This window comes from Adelges cooleyi, unplaced genomic scaffold, assembly GCF_023614345.1.
Source record: "Adelges cooleyi isolate 19-005CV unplaced genomic scaffold, UGA_ACOO_1.1 ACOO_flye_CR_arks_rails_tigmint_CR_PRNA_9, whole genome shotgun sequence".
Lineage (NCBI taxonomy): Eukaryota > Metazoa > Arthropoda > Insecta > Hemiptera > Adelgidae > Adelges > Adelges cooleyi.
The window spans coordinates 4,650,380-4,675,899 of record NW_026096579.1 but is presented as its reverse complement, the minus strand read 5'-3'; the positions used below and the strand labels follow the sequence as shown (position 1 = coordinate 4,675,899).

Here is a 25,520-nt window from a genome sequence, read left to right as displayed (position 1 = left end):
TTATTATAACTTATTAAACTTTTTGTGGGCAAAAAGAGCTTTAACAGCAGATCTCGATGAGAACGAGATAAGAGATAAATAAATGTGATGAGATGCTGATTATCAGAGTATTAATTAAAATAATTAAAAAAAAGCTTTATGTCAATAATGTCCACCGTAAAACGGCAGGACTTAATCCAAAAATTATTTAACTACAACAGAAAGCAAGTTCCTAGAACAGAAAAATATATATTAAACACGAGGGTACCATACCTAATTTATAAAGGATGGAACAGTACAATCGTTTGAAGAAGTTTTGCAGTTATTTAATTAAGATCTTTGTACCATACCAAGGGTAGATCAACATTTATGTGATGAGTATTTGATACGCTCGCATTAATGTGTAAAACTCTAAAACTTTCATAATGTGACAACTACCGTTTTTCCTCTCTGCCCTTCAAATAATGTTTATCACTATCTACCTTTTTCTAGGCCTTCAAAATAGAAAAACACCGGGAGTTTTCCCGGTGCGCCCCATGATAAATTAGCGATTTCAACCAAATGTTGAAATCGTGATAGACAAAAAGGGTAATTGTTGTGAAAATAAAATATACGCCGGGTTTAAGTATCACGGTTGATCTTTATTATTTACACAAAAGGTTGAAGACAAGGTATATTCATAAAAATGTCCGTGTATCCATCTACAATGGAAGTGTCCGGTTGGGTGGCGAGCGCGGCCTGTCGGACGAGTAGAGAAAGCGGGTGCGGGTGTAATTAGTAATCGGCCACCACCTAGTCGCGATATGACCGCGTCAACGTCATAGCAAGTGGCATGCACAAAGTGCATGGACAGGTGTTCCTTGGCCTATAGCGGTCTCAAGAAGAAGTGACCTGTCAGAAACTTGCGTCAGTTGCGACCGAGGAAGTCTTCTCTCTCGGCTCGTAGGCGATTCCAGAGGGCCAGCAGGAGCAGATCCATCGCCGATGCTTGCCTTCATCTCGAGCCTGAAACTGTCTGACGCCAAACGGTACTGCTGTAAAAGCTAAAAATCTCCGCAGAAGATGATTAAACACAATTAGTTAACGTCATAGCAAATGCCATGCACTAAGTGCATGGGACAGGTGTTCCTTGGCCTATAGCGGTCTCAAGAAGAAGTGACCTGTCAGAAACTTGCGTCAGTTGCGACCAAGGAAGTCTTCTCTCTCGGCTCGTAGGCGATTCCAGAGGGCCAGCAGGAGCAGATCCATCGCCGATGCTTGCCTTCATCTCGAGCCTGAAGCTGTCTGACGCCAAACAGTACTGCTGTAAAAGCTAAAAATCTCCGCAGAAGATGATTAAACACAATTAGTTAACGTCATAGCAAATGCCATGCACTAAGTGCATGGGACAGGTGTTCCTTGGCTTCAGTGGTTCACCCCGAAGGGATCCCCTACGACTGCGGCCCGCCTAGTAGCACTGAAGGGCAGATTCTCGAATGTTTGTCGCTTTCAACGAAGATTTTGTCGCCATATTATACCAAAATCTTGTCAAATTCGATATACATTCGAGAATCGGCGCCCTAGGTGCTAATTGCGGGCCGCAGAAGGTGTGTCTCAAGAAGAAGTGACCTGTCAGAAGGCCACTTTACGTCGGGCTCGACGCCGCTTTAGTCGCCTTTTACGACAGGCGCGGGAACCTTGGAAGTATTCTTACTCCCCTGTCCACAGGGATAAAATGAGGGCACGAGAAAGTGAGGGCGTTCAGCAGAGGTTGGACCGCTCTTGGAGACCAGGTGTAGCAGCGTTCAGGTTCAGCGGAGTAGCACTGGGGAGCAAATTTGGTCACCATTTTAAACCGATGGCGAGAAAATGTTGTCGAATTCGATAAATATTCGAGAATTGGCGCCCTGGATAATCTACGGTGGATCACGAGTGCTGTTTGACCGGAGAAAAGTAGGTAGCGCACGCAGAACACACAGGGAGGCGAATCTTGAATAAACGTCACTTTCGGCAAAATTTGGTCACCATTTTAAACCGATGGCGAGAAAATGTTGTCGAGTTCGATAAATATTCGAGAATCGGCGCCCTGGATAATCTACGGTGGATCACGAGTGGTGTTTGACCGGAGAAAAGTAGGTAGCGCACGCAGAACACACAGGGAGGCGAATCTTGAATAAACGTCACTTTCGGCAAAATTTGGTCACCATTTTAAACCGATGGCGAGAAAATGTTGTCGAGTTCGATAAATATTCGAGAATCGGCGCCCTGGATAATCTACGGTGGATCACGAGTGGTGTTTGACCGGAGAAAAGTAGGTAGCGCACGCAGAACACACAGGGAGGCGAATCTTGAATAAACGTCACTTTCGGCAAAATTTGGTCACCATTTTAAACCGATGGCGAGAAAATGTTGTCGAATTCGATAAATATTCGAGAATTGGCGCCCTGGATAATCTACGGTGGATCACGAGTGGTGTTTGACCGGAGAAAAGTAGGTAGCGCAAGCAGAACACACAGGGAGGCGAATCTTGAATAAACGTCACTTTCGGCAAAATTTGGTCACCATTTTAAACCGATGGCGAGAAAATGTTGTCGAGTTCGATAAATATTCGAGAATCGGCGCCCTGGATAATCTACGGTGGATCACGAGTGGTGTTTGACCGGAGAAAAGTAGGTAGCGCACGCAGAACACACAGGGAGGCGAATCTTGAATAAACGTCACTTTCGGCAAAATTTGGTCACCATTTTAAACCGATGGCGAGAAAATGTTGTCGAGTTCGATAAATATTCGAGAATCGGCGCCCTGGATAATCTACGGTGGATCACGAGTGGTGTTTGACCGGAGAAAAGTAAGTAGCGCACGCAGAACACACAGGGAGGCGAATCTTGAATAAACGTCACTTTCGGCAAAATTTGGTCACCATTTTAAACCGATGGCGAGAAAATGTTGTCGAGTTCGATAAATATTCGAGAATCGGCGCCCTGGATAATCTACGGTGGATCACGAGTGGTGTTTGACCGGAGAAAAGTAGGTAGCGCACGCAGAACACACAGGGAGGCGAATCTTGAATAAACGTCACTTTCGGCAAAATTTGGTCACCATTTTAAACCGATGGCGAGAAAATGTTGTCGAGTTCGATAAATATTCGAGAATCGGCGCCCTGGATAATCTACGGTGGATCACGAGTGGTGTTTGACCGGAGAAAAGTAGATAGCGCACGCAGAACACACAGGGAGGCGAATCTTGAATAAACGTCACTTTCGGCAAAATTTGGTCACCATTTTAAACCGATGGCGAGAAAATGTTGTCGAATTCGATAAATATTCGAGAATTGGCGCCCTGGATAATCTACGGTGGATCACGAGTGGTGTTTGACCGGAGAAAAGTAGGTAGCGCACGCAGAACACACAGGGAGGCGAATCTTGAATAAACGTCACTTTCGGCAAAATTTGGTCACCATTTTAAACCGATGGCGAGAAAATGTTGTCGAGTTCGATAAATATTCGAGAATCGGCGCCCTGGATAATCTACGGTGGATCACGAGTGGTGTTTGACCGGAGAAAAGTAGGTAGCGCACGCAGAACACACAGGGAGGCGAATCTTGAATAAACGTCACTTTCGGCAAAATTTGGTCACCATTTTAAACCGATGGCGAGAAAATGTTGTCGAGTTCGATAAATATTCGAGAATCGGCGCCCTGGATAATCTACGGTGGATCACGAGTGGTGTTTGACCGGAGAAAAGTAGGTAGCGCACGCAGAACACACAGGGAGGCGAATCTTGAATAAACGTCACTTTCGGCAAAATTTGGTCACCATTTTAAACCGATGGCGAGAAAATGTTGTCGAGTTCGATAAATATTCGAGAATCGGCGCCCTGGATAATCTACGGTGGATCACGAGTGGTGTTTGACCGGAGAAAAGTAGATAGCGCACGCAGAACACACAGGGAGGCGAATCTTGAATAAACGTCACTTTCGGCAAAATTTGGTCACCATTTTAAACCGATGGCGAGAAAATGTTGTCGAATTCGATAAATATTCGAGAATTGGCGCCCTGGATAATCTACGGTGGATCACGAGTGGTGTTTGACCGGAGAAAAGTAGGTAGCGCACGCAGAACACACAGGGAGGCGAATCTTGAATAAACGTCACTTTCGGCAAAATTTGGTCACCATTTTAAACCGATGGCGAGAAAATGTTGTCGAGTTCGATAAATATTCGAGAATCGGCGCCCTGGATAATCTACGGTGGATCACGAGTGGTGTTTGACCGGAGAAAAGTAGGTAGCGCACGCAGAACACACAGGGAGGCGAATCTTGAATAAACGTCACTTTCGGCAAAATTTGGTCGCCATTTTAAAACGATGACTTGACACAATCAAGTTTGATTTAGATTCTGATAGGAACAGAAGAGACAGGTCAATTTCAAGAGAGAGATATGATAGAAGAAACAGGTCATTCTCAAGAGACAGAGATTATAAAAGATCTAGTGATAATAATTACAATAGGGACAACAGTTACGATAGAGGTTATAAAAATCAAAGGTATAGCAGGGAAAAAAGGAACAAAAGTAATTAGAGATACATACCAACAGTCCGACGGCGTACCAAAAGTTACCTGGCACCTTCGAGTACATCGTTGTACACGTTGCCGCCGAACGGCGTCGGAGTTCGTTTTAAAATTGTTTTCTTTTTGTCCACCATTTTGTCGAACTCCCGCAATTCGTCCGGTCTCATGCGGTGAAGAATAGGCTTAAATATTATCCTTGCCGTATCTGTGACCTCGTTGTCTGGGAATGCCAATATCGCAGACAGTAGGTCGATGAACTTGGAATATTGACCAGGGTCGCGGACCTGCTGGGCTACTTCCAGGCAGGTCCCTAACAACTCCCTCTGTTGGCTCAACATTTCGGTCTTGGTCATTTCTTTCCACACCTGTTCCTTCTGTCGCTTCTCCTCCTGCTGCTCCTCTTCTTGCCGCACCTCCTTCTGTCGCTCCTCTTCCTGTCGCACCTCCTCCTGTCGCTCCTCCTCCTGTTGCTCCTCTTCCTGTCGCTCCTCCTCATCGTCTCCTTTTGCATAATACATGTACGAGTAGTACGCCAATACAACTAAGCCCACAGGGGCAACAACCCATATTGGGTTAAACATCCTGTAACAATAATTAACAATAATTGTTATAACAAGTAGCAATAACTGTTGTCCAGCGTTGACTAGCGACCAAAGTGGTTTGTAGAATAGTATAATTTAATACAAATCAAAATTACATTCAAATTATAAAATATTATAACAAAATTTTTCAAATTAAGACAATTATTTCGAATATTTTTGAAAATATGTGGCACACCATATACAGAAAATATTTGTTTATAACGTACATAAAAATAAGGTTTTTCAGATGTCATACCTAACATCTTATACGCTAACTGATTGTTTGTCTCTTGATCAGACACAACCGCGCATACATTAAGTGTAAAGATTGGTTTAGCACTTGGTTTCACTGGTGATAGCTTCTATAGTTCTATCACCAGTAAAGACCGACAAACGGTAATAGAATTTATAAATAAGTTTTTTCACCGCGATGAACCACTGAGTAATGCACTTGAATTAATGGATGACGTTAGAGCAATAGTGAAATTGGATGTTATTTCAATAATTCGGTATTGGACAATGGTAAACATTACTTCAATAACTCACATTTAATGTTATACACATTACTATTAAGCATGGACATTTTTTCTCTGTTTTAATAAATTTCGATCATGACAATTAATTTACCGGGTTATTTATTTAAGCTTCATGGTATTATTTCTAATTTAAATTATTTTGTCTATGAGTAAAAACCATTTTAGTTAATATAACATACATTTTTTGTTGCATCACACAGGCTGAACCAGTGATCCGATAAGTAATCTGAAAACAGATTTGAATTCGTCATGAAGTTTACTTATTATCGGTTAGGGTACTTTTTTGATATCTTATTCCTACTATGTATAAAACACGTTTGAACATTATTTCAAATTTGGAAAGGGTTAAAGTTAAAAGAGTGCCCTTACTAATCATAAGTAAACTCAAATGGTGAATTCAAATCTGTTTTTAGATTGCTTATCGGATCACTGGTTCGGTCTGTGCAATGGAATAATACAATGGTACGACTTACGTTTCTGTTGACTGTAAGTATTCAATCTGCGTACAATATACAATTGCTATCTGCCGTTTTTCCTGAAATAATAAAGCGTGTTTCAACTAATACCATTATCAAAGCAAGACTATAATAATTGGTACGACATACCTTCACGTTTTGAGTCCTGTTTTTCAGAAATAAAACTCAGTAGACAAAAAACTTAGAATAACATACATGTATATTATTATAATAATAATACCTACTTACTATAGTAACCTTATGACGTCAAATAATTATATATTGACAAATAATGGCTAATAAATTTATAAATCTCACGTCCCTGGTACGTTGTAGATGAACGGCTGAGACCAGCCCCTCCTTCCTTAATGCATGTCTATTAAATATATTAAGTATAAAACTTTTAAATTTATTATTAAATTTTTTATTTTATAAAATTAAATTGCCTACAAAATAGATAATAAAAAAACATTTCATACGATCGTCCATTTTTTACTAATAGATCGCTAAAAAGATATATTATAGAAATTGTTAAACTGGGAACAGTATAAAATAAATCATCTTCATGTTGGTAGAAATCACTTCAAATGACGTTACACATCAAATCACCAAAAGATTCCACCAAAAATGGCAAAATATATGGAAATACACTCCACCCAGTAATAAACTAAGAGAAATTAAAACAACAACCAAAAAATGGCTTTCAAACGTATCACTGACGAGAAGACAGGACATAATACTTACAAGAACCCGAATTGGACACAGCCACCTTACCCACGCACACCTACTCAACCACGAACCTCAGCCAATATGTTCTACCTGCAATAAACCAATCTCCATGAAACACATCATTATAGAATGCAACAACTACAACAACGAACGCCACATACTCAACCAGCCAAACAACATTCAAAACGCATTAAAAGAAAACAACGAAGAAAACATTCTAAAATTCCTTAAATTACTTAACTTATGTAATAAACTGTAAAATTCAATATTGTACTAAAAAATGTAAATGTAAATGTAAACTAAAGGCTAATGACCTAGTAGTCGAAGCCATATTTAAATAAAAAAAAAAAAAAAAAATCATCTTCTTTGATATAAAATATAATTACCGTAAAAAAATTAGATCCTGGTCAACCTTATTGACTTATTATTAAGACTGATTTGTATTGATATTGTCTTTGATTAATTTTTTTTTTTTTTTTTTTTATTTAGAATTTGTACAATCTGTAATAAATGTAATTACAATAAGAACAAAGGATAAATTACATGGTAGGCAAATATATAATAATATATTGATACAGTAGACTTGTTAGAAGAGGCCAGCCAGAGCTGGTACTTCATGACGTGTGAGATCGTGGATTAGTCAATCAATAGATCGCGACCCCACGTTCGCTTTAGGCGCCTTCTGGGGTCACCAGGGATTGTGTGCACGGATAGTTCCGAGATCAGGGGGTTTTTATGGCTAAAGGTTTTGGAGTGTAGGCGTTTGTAGAAGGTTTTGGCAGAGTTAAGGACTGTTGGGATGGAGAGATCTTTGTGGAGGGTATCATTGGAGACGTAAAATGGGGCTTTTGTTAATAGACGGAGACATTTATTTTGAAATGTTTGTATTTTATAGATATTGGATGGTTTGGCAGCTCCCCATAGCTGGATGCCATAGGTCCAAATGGGTTTGAGGAGTAGTTTGTAAATTAAAAGTTTGTTTTGGAGGTTGAGGTGTTTTGTTGTTAGAAGGAAGCGTAATTGACGGAGGCGGTTGTTTAAGACGAGACGCTTAGCGTGGATATGAGTTGCCCAAGTAAGACGCCGGTCTAGGTGTAAACCCAGGTATCGAACATTTTGAGCGGTTGATTTTGATTAATTAAAAGACGATTTATTAATTTTTATTTATAAGAAATATATTAAACACGTTCTACTCGTTTATCAAATATATTTAAATAACCGTAGAAAACCAGTTTATCTGAATAAATGAAAAAAGTTATGTTAAATTTTTTCTCATATAATAATGCATTTTTGGAAAAATGTGTACAAACATTCTTTGTAGACAATTTAATGATCTAACATAACGATCTGCTTTTTAGATGTTTTAGACCAAAGAGCCAGACAGACTTAGGACAGTCCGATTTTAATTCTGGTAAGGTACACGATTTCTGTTTTATGTAAAAAAAAATTGGGTTTTAAAATTGAAAAAAATTTAAAAATTTAATTTATTTACTTATTTACAAGAAATTGAAATGTTTAAATGAAAATCGGCTTCCTGCATAACACATAATTGAGAACTCGAATCTCTTCAAAAAAAATTTAATTGGACCGCATCATATTATGTAGTCGAAATTTTGTCTGGCTTTTTCGTCTAAAATAAAGCCAACATGGCTTTTACTCATAGAAAAAATTATTTGTATTAATTATAATACCTTGAAGCTTATACAAATTAACAGGTAAATTAATTGACATGGTCGAAATTTATTAAAATCTCTCTTTTTTTTTTTTAATATTGTCTATACAAAGCTCCTTAAAAACATAAAATCCCCTTAAACAATTATTGTTTTTCAAATTTTTAATTAGCTAAAAGATTAAAAAACAAATTCATGATTTTATAAAGTTTATATAAAATGTATAACAATTTTACACATTTTTTATGTACCGTAAGATAGGGTACATTTTTTATATTTTAGTGCAAGACTTTAGTTGAGTTAGTTGTTTCTTATAAAATAAATAACACGTAAGTGAATTTTAAGAACACTAACCGGTACTACATTGTGATTTCGGATTATTCGTTTTATTGTACTTAATATAATTAGTAATAAATGATGTTTGAAATAAATAAGTATAAGCTATTAATGTTTCTATCAGCAAATTATCATACATTCAATGATCTAAAAATATACATCAATTATATTGTCTTACTAACAACAATCAAATAGAAAAATTATCACTTTATTATTTTAGCAGAGCAAACAATTATGAAATAGAAGTTAACTGCGACTTTACAAACGGTGAGATTAATTTGTTTTCTACTTTCTAATTCAAACTGAATAGGTATATAGAAAGTTACAAAATACAATCACTTATCCGTTATCACATATCTTGATAACCAATGAGAACGTTGCAATCGAGGTCCGCTTTGGTAACCCAACTAACGTTTTGTTAACTTAACAAATAGAATTTAACAATAATAATGTTATGGTCTTATGTGTAGCTCATTTAATTTAACCGGATGTTAAATTTAAATGAAATATGAATTGTTAACTAACATTGTGTTAAGACTTAAGAGTGTATTTAACAATAGTTGGTAAAACCGGCTGCGAGTTAGGAAACTCTAGTTTAGTCTAAACTTTAGTTAGAAAACTCAAACGACAATCCTTCCATTTGTAATCATGATTATATTTATACAATTGTACCTATTAAATTTTAATAGTCTCGACTCTTGGTGGTTTAGCTAGGTTGTTTATTTCGGAGAGAGTTACCCATTGGTTTACCACAATTTAAAAAGTGCTACTGAATTGTAGTTAATAATTTATACTTCCTGAAAATTCAGAAAAGGTTGCAGCCTTCGGTCCACATTTAACTGCTAAATACTATATGCATTATGTACATCATTTGCTTATCTGCTCGGTTCCGCATCGGCCGCCGAGCATCACCTTGGTTTTTCAGCCCCGCCGGGCTACCCCTGTTCTCTGCAGACTCTTACCGCCTCCTCCTTTTTCGCCATCACGCGCCGCGCGAACTGAGACGTCGCCTCATCGAGTCCCTTACCTAACTGAATCGCATATATGAAAGTAGAAAAAAGCAATAAAATGTCAGAATTAAAATATAAATTGTGAATGTTGGGTTAATAATACGAAAAAAAGAATCGTTCTCCTATCTTGAAAATTGGTAGTTATATTTGGTTATTGTTTAATTTATTTTTGGAACTTGGGTTTCTAAGAAAACCACCCTTTAAGATTTTGAAATGTTGCTAACTACTTATTTTACATACTTAAGAAATAAAATTAAAAGTTAACTGCCCTTGAGCAGATGACATAATTTTTTTTTCTCAAAAATGTTTCCGGATTACTACCACTTTTCCCAAATTGTATAAATTACCAATGTCTATGGCCTAGTTTACACCGTTATAACTATAATAGGTATACACCTTACAATAGGTGCCTTACTTATAAACGTTTTGTTTACACCATGTGTCCTAAATTTGTCTCAAGCCCATTATAATAAATTAATAACTGTTATAACTTGAAATAATATTAACAATACTATAATATTATGAACGTATTTGAATAATTGAATGTAAAAACATAATATATCACTTTTATGTTTTAAATCTTATCATAAAATTCAATTCGTAATGACGGCCTATTAGCTAAAACTGTTTACATCAGAAACGCTATTATTGTCAACGGCCATTTATTGGTGAGGAAAGCAAAGAAATATGACCTGGCCTGACCAATTATAATAATGAACTAATACATTTACACCGTTTTAACTTTTACCTCACAGAATAATGGTCAGGTAACGTGACCTACGTGTGCGGTGTTAACTAGGCCTATGACAAATTTCTTATCGATGCACAGTGGGGCAAGAGGCCTCCAAAATTGGCAAAAATATAATATAATAATAGTGCCATAATATCATATTTTGGTCGCGAGCAATAAATTAACCATGTTACTAAAATATTGTGACCTATTTAACCGTGTTATCGCACAAACAAAAATAATATAATAAAGTATTGTTACATACTGCTAAATTGTTCGTAGTTTAAATTCAAATTTATTTTTTGTCAGTTTGGGGACCTTTTGCTCCAGTGTGCGGCAGGTCAATTATTGCCTATTAGTAGTTAGAAAAAAGAGTAAAATGGAAAAATTGATTCTTGGTAACGTATGCAATTTGGGAAAAGTGGTGTTATCCCGATATAGTTTATGATAACTACATCGTGATAAATTAACTACATCGCAACGCACACTGTTGAATGTTTGATAAACAATTATTCCGTGATAACTGATAACGCACAATACCGATAACTGATAAGAAATAATAACAAGAAATCAGAAATGTGAGCGATCCGTTCTTTTCTTTTCGGTTTCATAATTCATTGGTATTTTATTTTCAAAAAAATATATTCATATATTAGTTTTAACTTATTTTATTATTTTTTTGCGGCTAGATAACTCTGGCATGTTCAAAAGGCCCATCATGTTGAGTAGCACGTAAAATATAATATTTATAATAATACACGTTTTTTTATTTACTTGCAACTTATACATCTAACTGCACTGCTGGTAATATTTTTTTGTATATAATCATTGTAAGCATAAGCAATAAACACATTTAATAATATGTAAAAGGATAATTTATTTTACTAATGGACTGATTTATCCTACAAATTGATGGGCCATATTTGTTGATATATTTTCTTATAATAATCTTACAGAAATGGAAAAGTCTGCTAAAACAGCATGGCTGTGTTCCAAATTGAAACAGTTTGCGTTGGACGAAGACATTTATTTGAATTACATCGAAGGCGTGTTAGAAGGCGAAGAAGAGCAAAGTGAAAAAATTAGCGCTCTTGAAACCATTCTTGGCGAAGTCTTGGTAATAGTTAGTTTTTATTGCTTACTCACATTTTTGGACATAACTCTATGGTTAATCGATCCATGGACGACATTGGTATCGAATCGAAATTATAACTTACAATAATTATAGTTTATAAACTAATATTATTTTGAATTCTTTTCAGGACAGTAGGTATTGTAAAATTATATTTTTAATTAACAAGCGAAATAAGTGACTTATTTAATAAGTATATTTAAGTTAATAAGTTTAAAAAAATATTTTAGAGTGAAAACGAAGCAAAAACTCAATGTATGGAAATAATATCAATGTACGATACAGATGATGTCAACGAGGAGAAATCTAGTATAAACGTCATTGAAAATACCGAAGAAGCGCTAGTTAAACTGCTTGAAAACAATATAAGAACCGTTGTCTCGGCACCTAGCAAAACCACTACAAATTGTAATTCCGATGACGATTCAGATTTGATGAAAATTCGTAAAAATATTTTATCACAATACGCGCAGGTAAGATCAAATATAATTTTTTATTATCAACTCATAGTTCCCATCCATTTTATTATAACGGTAATTGTACCTCAAGTTTTGATACATTTGTTAGTTGTGAGTCGAGCTTAAAAGTAAATTTAATTAATGATCGTTTGCATTAACATTTATAATCTAAAACCTTAAACAAAACTGTGCTTTAAATTTTTTATAGTTGAAAAAATAAAAATTACATTTTTATTTTACTTTCTGGTAAAAATGTTTTTTTTTTTGTTTACAGCAGCATCATTTATTTTTTGGTTTTTACACATGAAAGTTGAATGTCTGCAATTTTATGAATTTCAGAAAGAAGCCGAATTGGAAGAAGACGAGTCTAGCGGTATAGATATTGAACACAACACCAATGCTAGTTCTGTGTTGGCCGCTAAAAAAGAACAAAGAGAAAAAGCAAAGGAACAGAGTGTCAAAAAAAAAGAAAAAGATAAAGAAGACAGGTAACATAACATTTTTAATTAATCTTTTATACTATACTTTTAGGTATGTCTCCGTATCCTCTGTTCTCACCAGTAGCTTAAATCAAGTATAGTTTTACAATATTAGCATTATATTCTAAACAATAATTAAATATTAAGTCAAACTCGTGCGGACCTGTTAAACCCTAAAAATTGGTTCTATACGGGAAATTTGAAAAATTCAAAAACTAAGTAATGCAATTTTAGAATTGAGGAACATAATAATGTTGATTTAATATTGATTTTAAAAGTAAAATGTTTGAAGAATGAAGTGCTTATCTATTCAAATTTATAAGTAGACTTTAATGTTTTGTTTCAGAGAAAAACAAAAGCAATTAGCCCAAGAGAAAAAGGATGCAAAAAAGAAAAAAGCGCAGAAAGTAGAAAGGAAACGTTAATGGTTTAATCGCTATACTAATTCATCTATGTACATTAATACAGTCTTACATTCTTTGAACTCTTCTTTAGTTGCATTTTTTTTTATCCGTTTGTCAGTGTTTATAATACTGTTAAATATGTTTGTCCATAGAGATTAACTTGTTTTGTTAAAATAAAATTATGGTTTGTTTTAATAGTAATAATATTAATTTTAAAAATGTTTTTTTTAGAAAACAAAAACCTATGACATTTGAAAAAATATTAACTTACGTAGTGGTACAATACACACATTTTTAACTCGGCGATAACCACACTTAGAAACAACAAAAATATACAGTATAATTCCTAGTAGGAAATTGGAAAATACAACAATTATATAGCATAAATTATAGATTCCATAAAACAAGTTATGAGTAGATTGTCCTATCAATAAATGTGAATAACTTCATACTTAATCAATGTTAACTGTCCATTTAATTTACTATCAATGTGTTTTACAATACATAGTCATTTAAGTTGAACAAATAATAAATTACAACTTAATTTAACGTTACTGATTACATTTTAATATTTTATTAACATACATATCATTAATATCTACATATTATTATTACAGCACTGTGAATTTTGCCATGGCATCGGTAAAGATAACAACCTTAAATTACAAAATAAGTTAATTATAAAAAAAAAAAAAAATATATGCATCAATAATTTATTACATGCGTGTTGTGCTAGGATTTTTAAAAAAAATTATACAACTGTTTAACAAAGATTTCCAATCATTAACATTAGCCTTATAAACTTGAAACAGACAACCGATAACATAATTTATTTGTTAAATTTTTTTTTATATAAAATATTCAATTATGTTTTTTGTACAAAATAGTCTACCAATGGCAGTACATTGAAAACAACGTAAGCATAGGATTTTTTCACTTACTTTTAATGTAACTAAAAAATTATTTCTATATTATATATTTACTGAATAAATAAAATTCAACTAATACTAGTAAACGGAAGACAGGTCGAGCGTTAGATGCCTAAGTAAATTTGAACGGTTTACTCGTGACGTTTTTATTTCTTGTAAAACCATCGTTTTGCAATCAATACAGACCGGCATTTGCGTGCCGTGTTTAGTGTTAGGACTATAAAAAAAAAATTGGGTAAGTAAGCAAGCAATAAGAAGTGATCCCTCCTTATGATTAACTTGAAGGTTTACCGATTATTGTTTTGGCTAATAGTGGATGAACCGTGGTAACTTGCAGACATATCAATGGCGGTGGTCGGGTGTGTAGTCAGCAATTTTTGAGGACTTGACGGAGCGCTACCCCAATTGGATATACTCTTTGGCCACCACGGGTTATGCTCCGATGCCGCTACGCTAGGACTAAGCGCGGCAACGGGTATTTGAGAAAACTGTTCGGTTGGTATGCGCATCTGAAAATGTATATATAAACATACAATTTTATCGGTAAAATCAACAGCGGCGTAGTGATTTTCTTTTTCTACCTTAGTACAACACTTTGAACACACCGTCCGCTGGCACATTTTGCATTCTTGACCCCACGGTCCAAAAATACCGAATCTTGTTTTCATACATAAGAAACATACCTGGAAAAAAAAATACAATCAATACAAATTAACTAAAAGAACATAATAATATGATTGTGTACTTTTCGGCTCTCAACGTCTTCTTTGAAGTGGCCTTCAACTGGCAAACTTTCAATTTCTGCTTTTGTCAGGACGCTACGAATGTGAATTAATTCTTGGAGTGTTAACGCCAGGCAATCGCTCTGAAAATATACATAAAATACAATTTTGAACAATAACAACAATCCCTTTTAGCTTTGATGTCACGTCGAGAAGATATTGTTTAGTTTTTACAATGGTATGTGTTTTTACTTTTCTACTTTTGTATCTTATATCATTGATGTATTTTTTCTATAAATCGGAAATTGTGCCCAGAAGGTAAGTTATAAAACCAAAGAAAAAAAATTAAAAAACCTCTCACCTTTAAAATCAAGAAAAACACTATTAAAATATACACATACTTTTACTTCAAATTATGGTACACTGTAACTTTTCTCCCAAGACTCATAACCTCCTCAAATCCACTATACTCTATCCAGTAAGGCCCAACCAAAACAAAATCGAGTACAGTGGATCTTTTTGTTTTATTATTATGATTAAAAAAAATATATTAAAATATTAGTAAATTGTTAGTTAATGATAAATACATTTAACAGAGTTCCTTACACTCGGTAATGTTTTGAATGCAGATTGTCTGCGTGAATGTTTCCAAGATCCCAACGGCTTGATAAACGATAGAGCCGATTGATCGGCAATAGTATGTCTTCGGTGTTGTTTTCTCAATGAATGCACATTTTTAGGATAAGATCCCAGTTTTTCTTCTTTTTCTACAATCGAAACAACAAGCGATTAAAAATGACAAATAAACAATTACGTTCATTTAGAATAGAAGAATTCATACCAAAATCAAGTATATTTCAATTGTTAAAGGGCTTTTTTAAAAAAAGCCTGATAACTAATTGAGTAAAAAATTAGATGTGTTAAAAACAGCTCTAACTAAATTTGGTTAGTGAAAATAGATAGTTTAAAAAATCACCTCACCTGAATAAAAAAAGGTTAACATTTTATTTTTTATACACATACATATATTTGTACAAACAGTTTTAAATAACTAGCTTTTAAAATATAACAACTTTTTTTTTTCTTACCAATAATTATTTTTATATTATTTAAAGAAATAATTTAATTTAATTGTTTAAATAATAGTTTGGTATTTCATGATACATTAAACAATATTAGAAATAAATTAAGACAAAAAACACGAGATCATTAGTGAAAGCATGTTTTTTCTTATCGAGTATTAAATAACAGTTAAAGAATAAATTTAATAAAATAACAGTTTAAACTACTAGCAAGTTATGTAAGTAATATTATATTTACGAAGAATTTTGTTAATATAAAGAAAATAAGAAGTATATGTTTTACATTAACTTTTAAGCGTTTAGAGAATAATATACATGCGAAATCATACCAAAATTTAGTAGAATGAAAACCGGTGTTGAAAATCTTACCTGATTTTAAAACTCATAATATCAATAATGTTATAATTGTTTTAATGCGCTTTAAAATGTATCGATGGAAAATAGAAGTGTTTTAGTATCAACATATATACTATATTCTACAAAAATAAAATAATATTTTCTATACAACAAATAATATTTACAATAATATTAAAATGAGCACACCTCTTTAGTTACAAAAATAAAAAATGTAGACAAATTCTGTTCAGTGCTAAACTAAAAAATAATTTTAGTTCCTTAAATAAAATAAAAAAGTAGTAATGGTAATTATAAATAATAATACAAAAATGAAATTTAAAAAACCTTTAATTGTCTCATGCTTCAAGTGTTACTTATATGTACAGTTTTAAACAGTTTTAATAATTTAGTTCAAAGTTAATTAGTGTATAATTACAAGAATAGAATCTATTATTTATAGGGAAGAATATTGGCTGTGTTTTGTTGTTATTTTGATTTAAGAGGAATTTAAATACTCCTTCATTCAAATAGGCACTATTAACAAGGTAAGTTGAAGTAACGTGAAACGAGAAGAATTTTTTTTTTTGAAAAAAGGTCAATAAAAAACTGGTCAGGTTAGGTGTAGAAAAATTAGATATCCTAATAGTTGAAATTAATTTTGTTTATGATATAACACAAGATGTTGTTGAAGTTTTTGTATTTAATTGACAGGGAATATCACAGCTGAGCTGATTGGAATCACTACCTTGACTTGTTTTAGCCATAAACATCAAATCATCGTTATTTTCTCCGGCACTCTTGGGTTTCGGATTGTTTTCATCGTCTTCATCATCCTCTTCAGAATCAGAACTCTGCAATTATTTATTAAATGTATATAGACATTAAAAAAAATAACAAATTACATTATTATATTGTAATTACCACTAATCGTGCCAATGCCGAAAAGTCCACTTTTATCAACTTGCGTTCTTTATTTGAATCCAACATGCTTTTTATGGACTGGTTCATTGTACCTTCTTCTTCTGAAGTTTTCATAGAAGAATCGTCATAATGAACTAATAATAATAAATTATTTAAAAAAATTCATCGAACAGTCCAAAGATTGAAATTAATAATGATTTTATATACTTTTTGATTTGTTTGTGCGAGAACTCGGAGGACTTGACATCGATCTTGATGATTTAACGTTCTTGAATGAATTTTCTAAAAAAAAATTATATAAATTAATTATATATTGATTCAGGTGTCCAACAATAAGTATTCTGTATTTATGTGTACTTGTATCAATAAAAATTTGATAAATATATCAGTCATACTCACTTGACAATGGAGTAGATGGAGTTGATCGTAATTTTACGTTTCCACTTTTAATGCATTCTAATAAATGTTCCCTGGGTGAAAGTTTATCTTGTCGCCGAGGAGCCAATTTTCTCTCAGCAGCCTACGTGTTAAAGATTAGTATTCAATTAAATACAAAATTAAATAATTACACTCAATTGTTTTTTTTACATATACATATATATATATAAATATACAAAATTATTAAAATACTTCATTTGATGTTTTAATCAAATGTTGTACACAAACACAAAATCGGTAATATTGACAATATTGTATGAGAGCACTGAGAATATTATTATTATTATTAAAAAATATTAAATTAAAAAAACAATATACTAACTTCATAATAGACTATTATGTAATAGTCAGAAAATTGTATAGGAATTATTTAATAAAAACTGATAGCAGAAAACAGGTAAAACTTATCTCATATCAAGGTTGTTACGTAAACGGCGTACTAAAATTAAAATAAGTTAACCTCATCTTGCACAATGTACAACAATATTTATCAAACATACATTTTATAAAACAATTGATCATATTATATGTTGCGTAATAAAATGTATCAATTGATTCTGCCGACCAGACCTCAATCATTAATTTCTTCAATAAGAAAATATTATAATAATTTACGTAATGATATTAATCAACGTCATTGGATATTGTTATCAGAAATAACTTTTTAGTTGCGTTTTTGTTGAACATTCATGCAAAGGGCTTAATACAATTTTAACTGAATCCTTCACTGTCAATTGGAGTACTTACACTTTTTAAAGGTGGTCTAGATCGAATAAAATCAAGAATTGCATCGTGAGCATCTCTTTGAACTCTTGCCGGTATCTCTGGGGGTGTGACCCTTTTTAAAGTATACCTTCTGGATCTGATGTCGTCCATTAACATTTCATAAGGTGTTAACGCATACTCTACAAATTCACTACCCGGGTGTGGCCTTCGGTCGACTTTTTTAAGCTGGACACCACGTCGGAGTTCTCGTATTAGTTGTATCCATAAACGAGCCTATAGTAAAAAAATGATGTTAAAAATAAAAGTTATGTAATGATAAGTGATAACTAATTTTAGAAAGAACAAACATCAAACATAATTAATGTTATTTTGTTTTTATAAGCTTGTCAAAATGTTTGAGTTTTATTATAATATCGTAAACTATAATCTCATCTACTTATTTCCCCAAGTCATTAACATAGAGATTAAAATATTTATACTTTTGCGACCTAAACAAAAAACATTTGTATACACAATAATCTAAACATACTTGCATAATACTCCACTTTCTGCAGTTGGGTAGCTAAGCAATCCAAAAAGATTTTTTTGTGAAAACATTTTCAGTTAACACATAATGAACTTCCAAAAACCACAGTTATAAAGTACAATGACAGTTGCTTTTCTACATTTGTCATATGTAGTTAAAATTTATTTTCATTAAGATAAGAAATCAAATCCGAGTAATAGCAAATTTCTACTTCCAATTTACAAACTTCATGATTATAACCTTTTGCTTTTAAAAACGACAAATAGTTTTAACCAAGGCAATAAAAATATAAATTTGATTATATGGAATCTCGAAGTTCATTAAAATGCTTAAAAATAAATAAATATTCTAATATGCTAAGTATCATATATTATTACTTATACATACCCAATCATTGTGATCCAATGTACTCAATTCAGAAGAGGTAGAATTTCTGTGCCTTAAACAAACTGTGCCATCGGATAATTTATTCAAAAATGATGACAGTTCTAACGCTTCTGTAACTAGAGCTCTACACACCGCCTTATAATGTATTTCAGAACCTAACCCTGTTACACCGATATGTCTACTGCATTCCTGAAAACATTTTAATTCACATGTTCGTTTATTAGTTTTTGTGAAAATAGAAAAAAAATATTTCGAGATACGCAATAACTAGTTTACCTCTAAAACATCATCAAAGGTGGCAAAATTATTTTGTAATAATTCTTCACATTCAGCCGAATCTCTTTCAATTCCTTCATCATCAGTTTCACCCGATTGGCCATGATCCATAGACTGAGCATTACAACCATATTCAACTGAAAATTATACAAATATAAATAAATTATAATTAAAAATGTATATCTACATTCATCAGCTTCTATAACCAACACATTCTAAATAGTAATATTTTTTATGGTTGTAAAAAATTATTATAAAATCATAAATACAGTATAGAAATTAAAAACTATAATGAGAGTTATGCACATAAAAAATATGAAAGTAAAAAACACGTAGGTAAATAAAATTGTTCCTTATTTAGGTATGATCCGGTACCGTTTTTCCAATGCCTATAATCTGATTTTTTAAACTTTGGTACCAATAACTATGTTATAACTAAGCATATGACAATGTTGTTTAAACATTTGTTTTCACAAATGCCTAGATTGATACTAAGCATTTTTCAAAATAATATGGTCGATATTGGATATCGATTTATGCTAATCCTTAGTTTTAATTTTACTAAAAATAAAATAATAACTGTGATTGTGTTTCTCTGTTTCCCATCAAAGCTAAAAATGTGTATTTGTTTCAAAGATATCAAATAACAAATCTTATTATGAAATTACTTTCTAACAATAATTATGAATTAATTCAAATGACATAACTAATAAGTTTAGAGACTGTAAAAATTTTACTTTTATTTTGACAGGCAGCTAGTTTTAATGTTTTTTATAGATAGAAATCCATTTTCTACCACAAATGCAAAACTAAATGATTTACTTTTTAAGTAATTATGTTATTCATAGTTCATTGACCTAATTTATTAAAAAAAAAAGAAATTCCCATATAAACTGTTTTCCAGAAAAACTACAACTTGAAGTAGCACTATCCATATTAGGTAGTGGATTCTTAAGGTTAACAAACAAAAACGATTTGGTAACAAACACCACTCTAGTATCAATCTGTTAATAGAAAGTATACTACTATTTATTTTTATTTAAGTGTTTCCACTCAAGTGTGAACAAGCCTACTGAAGTACAAAACTATCAATTATAATCTTAAAACAAATATCATTATTGAAGTAGATTAAACGATAAACTACTAATAAGAATGTCAAATATAATTATGTACTATTAACCACTTACATGTATCCACCATTCTTTTAATCAGCGATTCTAACTCTGGATTTAATGATCTTTCTTCATCATTATCAATACCAAAATCTAGAATTTGAAAAACTATGTACCCCAAACTAGCAATCACCTAAAAAAAAAAATTTTAAAAAATTAGTATAAACTTTATTGTTAATGCAAAATAAGAATCTAATGTTAGCCTGTAAGTAGTATGAAATATTTTTATACTTTAATAGTAGTTATAATACAAATTTAAATTATAATTAAGTTTTAGTTTTTATATTATGTGAACTTTAAAGAAACATGTAAAAATTATGTACTGAACAATGAATGTAGATAAATACTCACTTATATATATAATAACACGAAAATGAGAAAATTAAACTAATTATAACTATGTTCTTGTTAAAAAGTAAAACTAATCATTTCAACAATACATTCTTTTTTTTTCTCATGATATGTTAATTTTTTTTTTTTAGAAATAAAAACCAACATTATTAACCTACTAGTACGAATTTACTACTTATTTCCTATATAATCATATTGTGTTTTAAGTAATTTTGTACAAAAATATATCATATAAAAAAGGAACTAGCCTTTTACCAGAAACAAATTATGATATTGTTGGTCTTGGCTAAATTTGCTTGTAAATAAACAAGTTCATGAAGTGGTTTAGTTACCATATTAACGCAAGTTTAATACATAAATGTTTTTTTTTGTTTAGGCATTAAAAGTTTTTAATATAATATGTATAAAACAAAATTATATTTAAATTCATTAAAAATATAAATAAACTTACATGATGTTTAAGTACAGTTTTACTGTCGTCATTGCCAAATTTTTCTGAATTATCGTGAGATTCAACTGAAACACAAAATTAAATATTTAATACTTAAATAATTACAACAAGTTATTTTTTTATTGATACAAACTACAATAAAATGAAATGTGTACATTACATTGACGTTCCTTAGAAAATGTTTAATATTTTAAGCAAAAAAACAAAACTTTAGCCCTTAGTTTATCTGAACTGAAGTGTTGTTTGTCGTTGGCATTAATTAACTATATGTTTTTTAGTAAGGTTTTCTGAGGAGCTTTGATATAACAAGGTAAATCTAATAAGACAAAAGAGAGCAGAAGCGACTATTATGAGGAAGAGTATCATATTAATTTGATAACTGCAATTGTATAGAGCATGATATGCGATGTGAGCCTCTTCACCCCTTCATAGAGGTAAAGGAGATTTTACAGAAGTCTGTATTTATATCTATGTAAATAAACGATGACTAATGAAGGGAAGTCATGTAACCAACAGTACCCCCTCATTGGTTCTGTATATAAAAAAAAAACTGAATGCCTAGTAATACGGATACTGTTGTATAAGGTCATCCAAATTATAATGACCTTATTTAATATTGACAGTCCAACAACGATACTTCTAGAAAACAATTTTATTTTGGCGATTTTTACAATAAAAGAAATCTGTTTTGCTAAGTAAAATTGAGTTCAGTGATTTTATAATAGACTAGTAGATTAATGATGAAAAAGTGGAAAGAAGAAGAACTATTACTATCTTAAGATGAACACCGGTATATGACAAACGGTTGCTTAAAACAAATTAATAAAATATTATTATAAATCATTAAAACAATACATTTTTATTATTTTAATTGTTAACTAGTGATCAAAATTCATAGAAACAAGTATTAAACCAGGTCATGAGATCAAAGCCATTTTGAGTAGATGCGTGTATAAATTTAAATGTAATGTAAATAACAAACATATATTAAGTAATACTAGGAGTATGAATTATAATAGGTATATTAAAAATATGTATGCAATTTACCTATTTTACCTATAATTATGCATTTTACATGTAATATACAATGAACCATTATGACAAAATGAATATTATATTTATTTCACTATTGTATGTATTATTTATGTGTATTTTCGTTTTAAAATATCCTAAAATAATTATAAACAGTTATTGATCTTATAATTTATTTTTAGGAATAATTATTAAAAAATTATATAATTTTAAAATTAAAATGATTGCACCATATTATGGTAAAATTTAACCTTTTTTGTAACAGCAACATTATATTTTATGCTTTTATTTAAAAAGTAATTAATTAGTTTCACTGAAAAATATTGCTTACACAGTGTATATAGCTTATATCTAAAAATTAAAATTATATTATCAATTGTATAGTTTATAATACAACTATTATTAAGTATCTAAACTTGGATGTATTTAATGGTGTGTTAAAGGTAATTGCTTATCCATACATCCTCAACTTTATAAGTTAAAGTCTAGAAATTAATTTAATTAATTTTTAAGCTTTTTACTATGAATATGAACTTTACGATAAGCGTATTTGAATTTGACTATAAATTTGTATTTATTTCTAAAATTTTTGAAACAATTTTTGTTGTATAAAAGTGACCTCCACAGACTAGATAAAAACTAATTACGTTATGTTTAGATATGATACTATATAAAACAAAACATGTTATAATTTTATAAGACTGCACAATAAAAATTACTTCCTCAACGGATCGCAAGCACATGAAAACACTTTCATGGAAAATATAGAAATAAACTATTAGTATTTGTACTACACTATGGAATAGTTTTTGTACAGTACCAATAGAAAAAAGCTCAATCCACTTGTAAAAAAATTGTACATTATCCTGATATCTTTTCACATACCTGTTTCATTAGTTCTAATAATTGTGCTCGGATGTATGTAACCATCCTTGTGTATACGAACTTCTTCCAGGCTTCTAACTACTCGACATTTGTTGGGTTCTCGTTCGAAAGCATATTTAAAACACTTTGCGCACTGATAGCACAAAGCCCACGCGTGTTCTTCACTGACGGGGGTGTTGAACGACTTAATAATGTCGATGAGCGAAACACAACCATCTTCGTCCAGTTTACACAGGCAGGGTTTGTAATTGTTTGACACGTCCATGTCTTTCTGGGCACATAGGTCCCAGTTAAGATGACCTGTGTGGCTACGACCAGATTGTGAGCTTACGGTAAACTGGATGGATTTGGAACACTACCGATAACGATTACAAGTCAACGCGATTCGACATGATATTCATACGTAATATAAAAAAAATAAAAATTTTAAAAATCACATGCACTTATTGACCAACAACAAATGAAATACCGCTGATAAATATATTTTCGTCACCAAAACCGTTCGCGTCCGTTGTACACGTTTTGTTTGCAAACGTATATCATAGGAGATATTATTAATATAATAGACAACACAAGTAGCCCGCGTAAAATTACACTTGATCTACCGTACAGCATGTAATTATAAAGCGGAAAAATCCGACGTTAATTAGGTAACGACAATAATCCCGAAACACAGAGTCGTATCGTTTTCGTTCGCTGGCTCGGATGTAATGTAATTGACAATAATTGTTGTGTACAATAATTGATAAAAAAAAAAACGAAATAATAATAATAGTGGTAAAAAATAACATACGGACCAGTGATCCGCCCGACCAGTGTGCACTCTTGTGGAATAAAAAATTAATGTGAGTGCAGACCGTATTACCGAATACCGCAGCTCTCGTCGGCTGTTGTTGACTGATCCATGCAATATACAGCATAATATTGTTGCATAATAGGTAATATAATAATAATAATAATAATAACGATTATTATTATCATCATAAATTAGGATAAAATACTGATATTAAACAATGGTATAGCATAATATAGTGTAAGAATACCATTAAAAACGGGCAATACCCGTCATTAATTTCACGTATTTTTTTCCCGATATTATAATAGGGTCATGTTAAATCAACAACATTTTCCATCCATAGGCGTCTCGAATCCTCGATAATTATTCTAGATATTGATAAGTCCTTACGACATGTAAAAATATATTGAGGATGAATTATATGATTTGAATTAATAATTTGTACTTAGAGAAAAAACTCGGTAATATTGAGAATTTGAAACGTACCTATATATTATAAGTGAGTCATTTTTGCTAAGGAGTTAAATGTTAAAACGAGTAACAATTTGTCAAATGTGTATTGTCGCTGTAGGTATAATTATATAGTATCTACAAAAAATATAAATAATTTTTCATATTAAGAAGTAATTATCATTAACGGTCTATGCTGTTATCTCGGTGGACATTATTGAACCACAGAATATATTTATTCTATAATTGCACCATGTGCGTAATATATTGATTTCAAAGACAAAGTTTACCGACGCTACCAAAATTAATCGAACGTTATATAAGCATTATTGTATGTTATCGATATTATTGTGTGAAAAATTTAATATGAGCATAATATATGCACGACAGTTACATAACACTTTCGAACAGATAGAACTGTGCAATGTGCATCATAACGCCTACCAAACACGAGCAACCTGTACGTTACCACGCCGATGTTTACATAATACTTGAGGAAATTAAAATGTTATTTATTTACATCTAATATACACATCTGTAATACTATAGCACTGTCCAGTAGATCAGAAACATCCGCATTCATGATAATTTTATGCGCATAGTATATTATACACTAATCAGAGTTGTTTTAATTTTTACAAATAACCATAAAATGTAAAATAATGCCGAGAATATTTATAAAAACAATAATTGTCTACTAACTAAACACAGTGCTTGGCGCTTGGCCATCATCAGGTTACAAAATGAATAATAAAACATAGGTATTTATAATAACAAAATAATAATAATATTAACAAATTAAAATATATTCAGTAGTATAGTATATTAGTAACAAAGAGCATCTATGGTAAACAATTTATAAAATATTCATTAAAAAAATATGATTTTGTAAACTATTTACCGTACTATATACTAGCACAGATCATCGTTTATTATAGTTTCCATAAAATGTATAGTATTTGTATTTTCTTTGTTAAAATATATTTATTTTTT

At 31.7% G+C, this 25,520-nt stretch overlaps 3 protein-coding genes across 4 annotated transcripts; 1 reads left to right on the top strand and 2 right to left on the bottom strand.

The window, feature by feature from the left end:
• Positions 1 to 4,192: 4,192 nt before the first annotated feature.
• On the bottom strand, positions 4,193 to 6,329 carry LOC126846839 (histone H3.v1-like). The gene is made up of 3 exons (XM_050586654.1): positions 6,250 to 6,329; positions 6,118 to 6,179; positions 4,193 to 5,109 (listed from the first exon to the last, which is right to left on the bottom strand). The coding sequence occupies exon 3, from the start codon at positions 5,106 to 5,108 to the stop codon at positions 4,572 to 4,574; it is 537 nt and encodes a 178-aa protein (XP_050442611.1). The 5' UTR covers position 5,109; positions 6,118 to 6,179; positions 6,250 to 6,329; the 3' UTR covers positions 4,193 to 4,571.
• A 4,799-nt stretch (positions 6,330 to 11,128) lies between these two features.
• On the top strand, positions 11,129 to 13,251 carry LOC126846580 (coiled-coil domain-containing protein 43). Its single transcript, XM_050586174.1, has 5 exons — positions 11,129 to 11,378; positions 11,531 to 11,691; positions 11,937 to 12,179; positions 12,504 to 12,652; positions 12,990 to 13,251. Exons 2-5 carry the CDS (start codon positions 11,533 to 11,535, stop codon positions 13,066 to 13,068), a joined length of 630 nt encoding a protein of 209 aa, XP_050442131.1. The 5' UTR covers positions 11,129 to 11,378; positions 11,531 to 11,532; the 3' UTR covers positions 13,069 to 13,251.
• Positions 13,252 to 13,763: 512 nt separating this feature from the next.
• On the bottom strand, positions 13,764 to 24,032 carry LOC126846579 (protein spire). 2 transcript variants are annotated; one of them, XM_050586171.1, is made up of 16 exons: positions 23,282 to 24,032; positions 21,365 to 21,429; positions 20,578 to 20,695; positions 19,391 to 19,527; positions 19,115 to 19,303; positions 18,731 to 18,763; positions 18,223 to 18,474; positions 17,437 to 17,557; positions 17,245 to 17,319; positions 17,038 to 17,171; positions 16,862 to 16,967; positions 15,305 to 15,465; positions 14,722 to 14,841; positions 14,558 to 14,659; positions 14,268 to 14,485; positions 13,764 to 14,193 (listed from the first exon to the last, which is right to left on the bottom strand). In XM_050586171.1, exons 1-16 carry the CDS (start codon positions 23,544 to 23,546, stop codon positions 14,055 to 14,057), a joined length of 2,235 nt encoding a protein of 744 aa, XP_050442128.1. In that variant the 5' UTR covers positions 23,547 to 24,032; the 3' UTR covers positions 13,764 to 14,054. The 2 variants fall into 2 exon arrangements, with proteins under 2 accessions (XP_050442128.1, XP_050442130.1); XM_050586173.1 differs by lacking the exon at positions 18,731 to 18,763 and having other exon boundaries at positions 13,767 to 14,193; positions 23,282 to 24,031.
• Between the last annotated feature and the right edge of the window lie 1,488 nt (positions 24,033 to 25,520).